This window comes from Rhinopithecus roxellana, chromosome 5, assembly GCF_007565055.1.
Source record: "Rhinopithecus roxellana isolate Shanxi Qingling chromosome 5, ASM756505v1, whole genome shotgun sequence".
Lineage (NCBI taxonomy): Eukaryota > Metazoa > Chordata > Mammalia > Primates > Cercopithecidae > Rhinopithecus > Rhinopithecus roxellana.
In genome coordinates, this window is record NC_044553.1 from 94,047,088 (window position 1) to 94,059,022 (window position 11,935).

Here is an 11,935-nt window from a genome sequence, read left to right on the forward strand (position 1 = left end):
GCTCAGAAGTGATCATTATCATGATTCCAGTGCTCCACAAAAAAAGACACAGGCCTGAACTAACGAAATGGAAATTGAAAGGGGGAAAAGTTAGCTAAAGAGAGAGTCATTCTTCCCAGACTGCTTAATTATTGTGAATAAAACTAGAGAACCAGGCAAGTACCTACTAGAGGTGCGGGCCACGAGGGGGCGCCCCAGGACATCGGCGTCCTCGTTGCCCGTGGCAACCGGCAATCCTTGGGTCTGGCTTAGGAGGAACTCAGCTAGAACGGCAAAATGGCCCTGAGCCCCTGGACCCCAGGGCGGGGCGCTGGCGAGAAGCTGGTGCAGGCGGCCGCCGTCTCCACCGGCCGCTCCCTGGAATTATGCACTTTCCCCTCCACCCTGGGCTCCTCCGTCGCGGTCGAGGCGCTGGAGCAGCTGTTTGTTGTGGGTGAGACGCCCCTCGGGCGCTGGAAGGGACGTCTCCTCAGAGGTGGCGCCTAGGAGGGGCTCAGCGGGAACCCTGAGCGGGGGACTCTCCTCCCGGAACCAGGGCATCACTGGCCAGGGCAGAGCCTTCTCCCCGCTCCTTGGAGGCTGGGGAGAGAGAGCTGGCGGGTGGGACCAAGTGCCCAGCTCTCCTGCTCTAGCGCAGCTGGGGCGACTTCGCTCAACCCTCAATAGTGGTTGGTGACAAATCCGGGACTCCCAAGCCACTGCCCTATGCCTGCGACCTGAGTACACACCTGCATTTAGATTATGCCTTCTATTTCAGTTCTCTTCCTGCCTTTCCAAGTTAACATCCTCCCACATTTTGCCATGGCAAACTGGAGAATTTAACAAGCAAATAGGAAAGGGAGTGTTTAAGAGGCTCCTGTTGTGTTAAGCAAGAAAAATTAGATGTAAAAGGTTGTTTAGGAGATTCTAATAGAAAATTACCTTGGATGGGGCCAGGTTAAAATCTTTTTCAGTTAGAAAGCTGAACCTGTAATCAAGTCACTTAAACTTAACTTCTGAGGTGTCACAGACATCTCTTTTCGGCCAGGGATGATATTGACAATGCTTCCTTGGCACAGTCAGAATGGCGAAGGCTCTCCATTTTATTTAAAAATATTGAATAAGAATCTACTACATATCAAATTGCTAAAAATGTAGAAATATGGCTGTAAATGAGTTTGAATCCACAGACTGCTGATAAAACTCTTATTACTTTATATTTCATATTATACACACACACACATACACACATATATATATAGCTATACTACATAATCATAATTTACAATCCTACTTAATTGAGTAGATACATGTAATCCAAGAAAGGGTGTTTCTTGGTCAGTGCAAAAACCGTTTAGGCCAAACAACAAAACATTTCAGTGCTTCACTAGAATCATCCCATTTCTTCAAGATAATCGTATTGATTTATGTTACAATGTTACTATTAATTTGGGATAGTTTTTATTTTCCTCCTTAAATGCACTAAGTTAATTTCACAATTCTTGGCAAATATGCTTGGGTGAATGTTATCGTGAAGAATGCTGGCCGGGCGCGGGGGCTCACGCCTGTAATCCCAGCACTTTGGAAGGCCGAGGCAGGTGGATACCTGAGTTCAGGAGTTTGAGACCAGCCTGGCCAACATGGTGAAACCCTGTCTCTACTAAAAATACAAAAAATTAGCTGGGCGTGGTGACGCACGTCTGTAATCCCAGCTACTCAGGAGGCTGAGGCAGGAGAATCGGTTGAACCCAGGAGGCGGAGGTTGCAGTGAGCTGAGATCGCGCCACTGCACTCCAGTCTGGGCGACCGAGCGAGGCTCCGTCTCAAAAAAATAAAAAAATAAAATAAAAAAAAAGAATGTTAACCACTGAGGAGATCTAAAGTTATTAAGACCTAAATTATTCACATGTATCTGAGGTCATTGTCAATGACAGAGCTAGAACCTTCAACTCTCTTCATACTTGATCTCTAGATCAGCATGCCATTGCAACCCTAGTACTTATGTACAAATACATTTTTCTGTTAATAATATCTAGACACTCAGAACATATTTCACAGGGAAAAAAAAATCATTACACCTTCTTGCCCTGAGTAGGAGTTATAAAATATCAATATGTAAATCTCCAGCACATTTGTCCTCAAGGAGCATAAAATATATACCTAAATTATAACATTATGGAATAAGAAATAAGTACAAAAGAGATTAGTGTAATGTACAATAAAAATTCGGAGATTGAAGATGTAACTCCCAACCAAGTAAGTATTTGAGCTAGATCATAAAAGGTTAAGTAGAATTTGGATAGATAAATAAGATATCTTTTTTTTCTAATTTTTTTTCAGAACGATCACTGCAAAGTGACTATTTTAAATGTAATGAAGAAGCTAAGATCTTTCTTAAGGACATTGCTGTAGCTGTTAAGAAATTGGTATTGTATTATCTATAAGAACCATTTCTTCAATCTTCCACATATTTCTTCATCAAACTTTCATTTAGCACCAATTCTGTTCAAAGTATTAAGTAGATGACTAGAGAATATAGTTATCTTGAACTTAAACATATTTTTCTCTCAATTTTGTAAGTATTTGCATAATTATTGATCAACTGTGGATTGTTACTGGATTTTCCATGGAGAAAACTAAATTATGGGCTTATGACTGTGGATGAGGGCAAGCTCATTTAGAGAAAGCAATGTGGGTGATAATAGGGTTCAGTTAAGAGGTGAACCACATAGGCAAATGCTTGGGACACCAATATATAAGCATTCCTTAAAACAAACACACACACAATCTCTGGAATAAATTGCAAGCTTGGTGATAATTAACTCAGTTCTCTATAAGCAATTCCTTGCATAACTGGTCAAAGATTATTTGACATATGTTTCACTGAAGTAGACTGTACTGTTAGTGAAAACAAAGAGAAACTCTTTCAATTACACTTATCTGGCCCCTATCAAAGATATGTTGAAGAAATATTTAAAGAATTTCCTTCTGAGGTGTCACAGACATCTCTTTTCGGCCAGGGATGATATTGACAATGCTTCCTTGGCACAGTCAGAATGGCGAAGGCTCTCCATTTTATTTAAAAATATTGAATAAGAATCTACTACATATCAAATTGCTAAAAATGTAGAAATATGGCTGTAAATGAGTTTGAATCCACAGACTGCTGATAAAACTCTTATTACTTTATATTTCATATTATACACACACACACATACACACATATATATATAGCTATACTACATAATCATAATTTACAATCCTACTTAATTGAGTAGATACATGTAAACACTTAGGGATCATGTGTGTTGTGCAGCACTGTGGTGCTGTGGAAACATTTTTCCCTGCTTGGTTCTTTCTTTCAGTTATGTCTTTCACTAGGATTTTAAGGGGCCAAAATATTTATTGTGGTTAAAGTATCTAGTCTGTATTCATTTAATATCTGAGCTGTGAAATCTCTTAAAAAACAGAGATCAGGCTGGGTGTGGTGGCTCATGCCTGTAATCCCAGCACTCCGGGAGGCTGAGACTGGTGGATCACTTGAGGTCAGGAGTTCGAGACTAGCCTGGCCAAGACATGGCAAAACTCCATCTCTACTAAAAATACAAAAATTAGCCTGGCATGGTGGCAGGAGCCAGTAATTCTAGCTACTTGGGGAGGCTGGTAGGAGAAATCGCTTGAACCCAGGAAGCAGAGGTTGCAGTGAGCTGAGATTGCCCTACTGCACTCCAGCCTGGTCAACAGAGCGAGATTCCATTTCAAAAAAAAAAAAAAAAACAGAGATCAATCCTTTTATTTTTAAAAGTAATAAATGTTCATTATTATAAAAGTAATACATGTTGACTCTGAAAAATTTAGAAAAAAATAGATAAGCAAAAGGACCACATTAAAATAATCACAATTAATGCTGATGAATATACTTTCTACTTTCAGGGTATAGGTGATGACTACACTGAATTTCATTTTTTACAGAAAAGTGATCATGCTATATATGTAATTATAGAGTCTACTTTTTATAATTCATAAAATATAATGGCAGGTTCTCAGATCATAAAATAGCTATAGCTATTATGACAGTTTATTTAAAAGATGATTTATTTATTTTTTCCCACCAACTGATTTATCAGCAGTGTTTCCTTTCTTAAAGTAGCCTCACCTAAAAGTAATAATAACAGCTTTACCTATTTGTTTGGGTTTGTAGGTGTGTATGAGAAAACCATTGTTCTCTTTATAGCTAAGCATATTTTCATAGGCAATTTCCATATTTTAATAAGTAGCTTTCTTTCTCAATATTACCATTTTTGTTAGCATCTTTCCTTTTAAATGGATTGAAATTGCATATAAGAAACAGATACTCATAAAGAAAAGATAATTTCTCAGTAGAATAAAATCAATAGAAAGTAAGAGATAAATTAACAGACACCTTAAATAGTGACTGTAGCTACTTTTCCCAGTGTCTGTTCCAAATAAAAATAATGGTAGAAGATATTTAATGCAATTATATTTTGACCCCTGAAAACATTTATAGGGCATTGTTTAGGAAATCGATCTTACTATTTTAGTGTCTTAACTTTTTAAAAATGTAATTTAAATTTTCAGGAAGAAATGAGAAAAGCCACAATCGATCTGTTGGAGATTGAAAGCATGGAACTCAACAAACTATACTATCTATTGGAAACTCTTCCCAGTAGCATTAAGAGGGAATTGAAAGGTACTTTTGAGGTTATCAACTCTAGAAATTTAGTTGATCTTCTAATAGAATGAAATACTTTCAACAAGATAAGTTTCATAGTTATTGCTCATGTAAGATATAGCTAGAAAGCATACATGACACAAACACAGTAAACTCCATAATAACTTTCTCTTATATTTTAAGTGGAAATAGTATATATAACAGTTGAATTTATATAATTTTGTTTCTAAATAGACTATAGATAAATGGATCAGCCCATTCCAAATTGGTATTTATCCAATTAAATTAGGCAACTTGGCTGGCCTAAACCATCATTCTACTTTCTGTCTCTGAGTTTTGGCTACTCTGGCTACCTCATATAAGTAGTATCATACAGTATTTGTCCTCATGACCGGCTTCCTTCACCGAGCATAATATCTTCAAGGTTCATTCATACTGTTGTATGTGTCAGAACTGCCTTTCTTTTTAAGGCTGAATAATATCTCATTGTTTGTATCTATCACATTTCCTTATCCATTTCATCTGCAAATTGTCACTTGGGTTGCTCCCATCTTTTAGCTGTTGTGAATAACGCTGTTATGAACATAGGTATCCAAATACAAGTTGAGCACCACTTATCCAAAACAGTTGTGACTAGGTATGTTTCCAATTTCTGATTTTTTTTTTTGAATTTGCATTATACTTTCCAGTTGAACATCCCTAATCCATAAATCTGAAATGCTTCATTGAGCATTTCCTTTGATCATAATGTAGGTCCTCAATAGGTTTGGGGTTTTGGAGCATTTCCAAAATTATGCTCAAAAGAAATGTTCTTTGGAGCATTTCAGTTTTCAGATTTTTGGATTAGGGATACTTCACCTGTATCCAAGTCCCTGCTTTCATTTTGTTTGTTTGTTTGTATATTTATGCATAAGCAGAATTGCTAGATTGTATGGTAATTGTACATTCTTTTTTTTTTTTTTTTTTTTACTGGGGTCAGATCTTACAGAGTCATATATTCAATATTTTGAAGATCTGCCTTGCTGTTTTCAACAGTGGCTGCCCCATTTTGTGTTTCCACCAACAATGCACAAGGGTTCCAGTATCTCTACATCCTTGCCAGTACTTGTTATTTTCCAGATTTTTGTGTTTGTGATTTTTCTGATCACTCTCCAAGTGGCTGTGAAGTGTTATCTTATTGTGATTTGATTTGCATTTCCCCCGTGATTAGAGATGTTGAGCTTCTTTTTGTCTGCTCATTGGCCGTTGGTACATCTTCTTGGGAGAAATGTCTATTCAGGTCCTTTATCCATCTTTTAATCAGGTTCGATTTCGTTGTTGAGTTGTAGGAGTTCTTTATGTACTCTGAATGTTAACCACTGATTAGATACATGATTTGCAAATTTTTTTCCCATTCCATGGGTTGCCTTTTCACTCTGTTGATAGTGACCTTTGAAGCACAAAAGTTTTAAATTTTGATGCAGTCAAGAAATCATTGTCAAATTCAATGCCATGAAGCTTTTCTCTATGTTTTATTCTAAGAGTGTTACAGTTTAAGCTCTTATGTTTAGGTCTTCAATTCTTTTTTTTTTTTTTTTTTTTTTTTTTTTGAGGTAAATTTTGTATTTGGGGTAAGGGTCAAACTTTATTTCTCCAGATGCCAGGTATATTGACTGAGGCTCACAGTTGAGTTCTTCTCCAGGAATTACCTTCAACAAAAGAGAGAAGGGACTGAGTGCGGTACCTTAACGCCTGTAATCCCAGCACTTTGGGAGGCTGAGGCGGGTGGATCACAAGGTCAGGAGTTTGAGACCAGCCTGGCCAACATAGTGAAACCCCATCTGTACTAAAAGTACAAAAAACAATTAGCCAGGAGTGGTGGCGCATGCCTGTAATCCCAGCTACTCAGGAGACTGAGGCAGGAGAATCGCTTGAACCCGGGAGGCAGAGGTTGCAGTGAGCCAAGATCGCACCACTGTACTCCAGCTTGGGTGACAGGGCGAGACTTCATCTCAAAACAAAAACAAACAAACAAACAAAAACAGAAGAGAGAAGCTTCACTCCAAGTTATACTCTCCCTAGTGCCTGCCACCTCCACTCATGATTGTTCACTATGAGGGTACAAAGGCCTGGCTCCTTGCCTCAGTGTAGAACAACTCCACAGCATGATCATAGCTCCAAAGCTCATCACAGTTTAACCTCCTCCTCTGCCCAGCCTTTCATTTCCTTCAAAGAGATGTTTCTCAGAGCACTACCCAATAAATGCTCTACACACACATTTTATAATCTGTTTCCCAGAGAGCCCAACTTAAAAACAGTGGTCTTAATAAGTAAAAAAATAAAAGGTAGATTTTCCAGTTAGCCATTTATTGCCTCTACTTTGTGATAAGGAAGCTGGACCCTGTAAATTTTCCCCTTTACCAGCTGGCACAATGTTCAGCTTTGTCCACAGAGGGCATAGGAGGGATATGGAGGAGGAAGGGGTTCTCTTCCTGGTTCCAGTGTGCTCAACTTGGCTGACTCTTAACGGTGAGTGCAGCTTCTCCAGGCCATGGTCCTGCAGCATCCAGCAGTCCACAATGCCCAGCAGCTTCCCCCAGTACCCCTTGGGTAGCTTCAACTACCAATGAGGCACCTCTTCATGAAGAGCTTCTCTGGCTCCCCCTTGGGTAGTTTTGCAGTGAGTTCTGAAGTATGGCACCTCTCTGTGGGCAGGGACCCCTAACACTCCCAGAGAGCAGATTTCCAGCAAGTTCTATCAGCCCAGCATTTCATGAACTTCTTTGCCATCTAATGAGACACAGCCTCCCTAATGAGGCCTAGCTCCCAGGTCTCAAGGTGCTGTTTCCTCGAGCACTGTATCTCAGCCCTAGGGATGGTGGCTATTCCTTATGTCTGCTGTTTCTGAATGCTTTCAAGTTCTCTTCACTTCTTACCACCCATTCCCTAATCCTCTAATTACTCTAATCCTCTGTTGTAGTTAATAATTTATTCTATTAAACTTTCCCTTTTCAATTTACTGTGAGATTTCTATCTCCTAATTGGACCCTGACTGATAGAGTGGGTTTAAAACAATATGCTTGGTGTTAATCTAGTTTGACAGGGAAAATACAACAAACTATATGTGCAGGAAAAGAAAATCAGATTTAGAAGAATCTGCACCAAAGGTAGAATTAAGAGTGTTTTTTGTTGTCGTTGTTTGCTGTTCTTTAGTTTTTAGATTGGGTTGCTTTTATAATCAGAAAAACATATTTTAGAAGGGGGAAAATACCATAATAGCTTATAAGGTCCTTGATACATGCTAAATGGTTAACCATGTAAATTTAGTTGGTCTTATGTCATAAGTCCTTGCTACTCAAAGTGTGGTCTTTGGTTCAGTAGCATAAGCAACATGTAAGAGCTTGTGAGGAAATACAGAATCTCTGGGCCCACCCTAGACCCGCTGTATCAGAAGCTGCATTTTAACAAGATCTCCAAATGATGTATGTGCGTATTTGAGAGACAAAGTTTGAGAAGGCCTGCTGCAACAAGCAATTTAATCAGTAGCCTAGAAAAAAAATTCCCTAGCTCTCTCAGGAGAGCTACCAGCTAGTTTCTAGGGAGTCTGTTGTGTAGAAATGAGTAGTTAGTCCAGCACCTTCCTAAACAGCAGTGTTCAAAAATTCATGCATATTGACCATCTGTCATACACTGAGCTAATCCTTTGAAGTCATATGTGATTATACTGACTTATTATTTATGGATGAATAATTGTTTCTTTAATACATTGGATTCTCCCAAAAAGCAGAACCTGAGGCATTGGCTTTTGCATTATTATTTTATTAGGGAGTAGAATCCAAAGAGAAGGATGGGATAAGGAGACCAAAACAGAGGACAAGGGAGAGCCAATATGAGGTGGATTATGATGTTGCCTGCTGCTAACTGAAACTAATTAATTATGAGAAGAAGCCCCCAAGACCCAGTGTTACTTCTTCTCAGGACCATCTATCAGTGTGAGAGAGGGAGAAATATTTATGCACCGGCTCCTGTCTATCATTGGTCTGATGCTTGCCCTACCTCTTGTACTTCTGGGTTATACATGCATGGGTGTGGGTGCATAAAGAAGTCCCACATAGAAATTGCAGAAGTCCTAGGCAGGAGGTGAGAAGTGCATGGAATGGGCAGGAATCAGGGACTATCAGACTACACCTGTCTGAAGTTGATCTAAGCCCACAGAAAGCTGGTTACCATAACAGCAGCAGAAATAAGAGAAATAATTAGTAGGTAACATTGAGAGGGACCAAGGGAGTAAGAGGTACTTGATTCTCAAAAACATTATTAAAAGAATATTTCAAAGAAAGACTTTTTTTTCATGAAAGTCAGTATCTACAATTGTGCTCTTCCTCAAATAATGTAGTAACATTTCCACTTACTTTGAAGAATGTGTCAGAGACGCTCGCAGATTAAATCTTTTTGAGATAAATACAATAAAAATGAGAATTACAAGGACAGAAAATGAAATAGAGCTTCTGAAGAAGAAAATAACTGACCTGAAAGAATATAATGAAGCTCTGGGGTAGGTATTCTTATATTCAATATTTGAGGGAGTAGGTGTCTATGGCTGGAGTGGGAAAATTGTCGGGAGGGGTTTACTGTCTGATCTGAACTGGGGCAGGGCAAGTTGAGAGGTGAAGATGGGTTGTAGGAGATGACCCAGGCTGATGGGGTAGGGAAGGTGATGGCCACAGAGGGCTGAGGAGGAGAGCAGAAAATCTTCAACCACAGCAGCCAGGAGGCCTGTAATATTTCAGAGGCAATCTAGCTTCTCAGCAGCAACTACTGTTTGTAAATCACACACTACCTCTACTGCTACCTCCAAAGGTAGACACCTAGTGGGTTTAGTTTTCATTTTCATAGAATTAAGTTTACAAACCCCCACCACCAAAGTAAGAAATCTTGCAGGGATTATATTATAAATCTAATGTCAAAACAGACCTATTGTATCTAGTTCAGTTCATTGAAGATATTTAGTCATATTTGTAACCCGCTGGAGGACTGAGGATGAGGCTGGTTCCCAGGACAGGGTTCCAGATTTTATCTGTAATTAAATGAGATAATATATGAAACTGCCTGTAGCTCAAGATCTGATACCCCTTAGTGAGCCTCATTTTCTCCATCTGTGAAATGGGGGTCACAACTCTTTGCTAGCTCATGAAAGGAAGAGATATATTCTCAAAGATAGAACCCCTTGAAGAATTACTCACCCCGTGAGAAAATTTGATAAATTTTAATAAATATCATAAATATCAGCATGTTGATTTCCAGAGTGAGAAATTATTATAGGGGAGCCCTTATTATAGGGGAAAAAAAGTCTTCTTGGGAAGCCAAAATTATCAGAGGGTGCCCCAGATATCAAAGCATCAGTAATCAGGTAGAGACCTCAGGGCCCAGGGACATGGATCCCGAACCAGGCTCTCAGTACACCTCTGCTGGGAGATGCTCCACAGAAGAGAAAGTTCATGATTACATAAGTTTGAGAAATACCACATTCTCTAATCCTGTTGGGGATTCACAATACAGATTTGTGCATGGTGCATGCTAGCCACCATGGCCAGAGCCTGCTACATAAACTAGACTATTCCTAAACTAGTCCTATTCCTGAAGAGGAAACCACAATTGCTAAACTAATAGCAAGAAAAATAAAACCCAAGCTAGATATTTATATCAACCAGTTAGCAGCGTCACATTCCTATAGACCAGTGATTCTCAAACTTGAGCTTGCATCAGAATCACCTGGAGGGCTTGTTAAAACACAAATTACTGGGACTTGCTTCCAAAATTGCTGATTTAATAGATCTGGGAGGAGTGTGGTGGGGATAAGTATTAGCATTCCTGACAAGTTCTCAGGCGATGCTGCTGCTGCTGGTCCTGACCACATTGGGAGAACCACTGCTCTAGACAAATCTTTACGGAAAGGCAATAACAAACAGAAGGTGGTGGCAGGTGTGTTGGCATCATCAAGCTACAATCATTTGTTGCATCATTTTTTTCAAAGAAAAATGCATATCGAAGGGTTCACAAGCTCTGACGGGTGGTGGATATGTCTCCTGTCCTGGGCAAATTTCAAAAACTAGATACAGACAGAGCAGCTCTTTGAATGTGTTTTCCTGAGGTTCCACACTGTGTGAGTGTTCTTTTCTTCTCAGCCCATCACAACACACCTAGTGAGGTTTTTTTATTTCACTTATTTTGCTTTGTTTTCCCCAAGGCTCCACAGTCCTCAGGTTGACTCATTCTTAAAAGGCTTCCTCTGCTGCATCCACAAAGCACCCATTATCTGACCACCTACTGAGTCTCTCACCTAGACTTCTTTTTATTGCATTGCTTTTGTGGAGTTTGACATCTAGAAGTAAACTTCCCAGCAGCCTGCTTTTATTTTCCTGAGCCTTCAAACACAATTCCTCTGAAACTCGCTAGCCTTGAGGACTAGCAAAAGGGAAAGGGTCTTTACATTGCAGGAGCTTTTAAAAATGAAAATAGAGAAATGGCACCGATTGTCCCTTTTGTAAACCTTTTGTTGTTAGCCGCGGGGTAGACAAAATCTTAAGGTCTTCCTCACAGGATCTTAAGGTCTTTCTCAGATGGACACCGCCCAGCAATGGATGTGTGAGGTTAATGACTCCTAATGAGCTCAGAGTTGGCTACAGATGGGAGAAGGTAAGAGGGCTCAAATGAGGTTTCAGGCATCCTCCAAAATGTAAAGATAGACTCTTTTCTTTCCCTAGTTTCTATCCAGAGGAAGGTGAGCTTTCTGTTGGCTCCTGCCTGCAGGGTTGTAGCATCCAGGGTAGCTGGAGATGTGATGAGATTTCTTTCTTTAGCTTAACAGCGTATCTCAGGATAATGAACTAGACATGATGACAATACATATCAAAATACTCATCTGGTCAGATCCCATTTACCTGCTCAAAACTACTTTTGAGTCATTGTATACTTGAACCCAAAATGCCCTGTGGTTACTACCTGGCATGTGGGGACAGGTGATGTGAGGCAAGGCCACGTGACATTCAAAAGTGGTAAAAGTTGCAAGGTTGATGCTTGTTTTGTGTTCCCTTCTGTCCTCATCTCAATTTTTTTTTTTTTCTTTTTGAGACGGAGTCTTGCTCTGTCGCCCAGGCTGGAGTGCAGTGGCGCGATCTCCACTCACTGCAATCTCCGCCTCCCGGGTTCACGCCATTCTCCTGCTTCAGCCTCCCAGTAGCTGGGACTACAGGCGCCCGCCACCGCACCCGGCTAATTTTTGTA

At 39.9% G+C, this 11,935-nt stretch overlaps 1 protein-coding gene across 1 annotated transcript in view; it reads left to right on the forward strand.

The window, feature by feature from the left end:
• Window positions 1-239: 239 nt before the first annotated feature.
• The window catches only part of CCDC175 (coiled-coil domain containing 175), a 60,384-nt gene continuing 48,688 nt past the window's right edge, over window positions 240-11,935 (forward strand). The window contains exons 1-4 of the mRNA XM_010363108.2: window positions 240-433; window positions 2,320-2,405; window positions 4,579-4,690; window positions 9,071-9,206. Coding sequence (XP_010361410.1) covers window positions 277-433; window positions 2,320-2,405; window positions 4,579-4,690; window positions 9,071-9,206 — 491 coding nt within the window. The 5' untranslated portion in view covers window positions 240-276. The remainder of the gene's footprint in view (window positions 434-2,319; window positions 2,406-4,578; window positions 4,691-9,070; window positions 9,207-11,935) is intronic.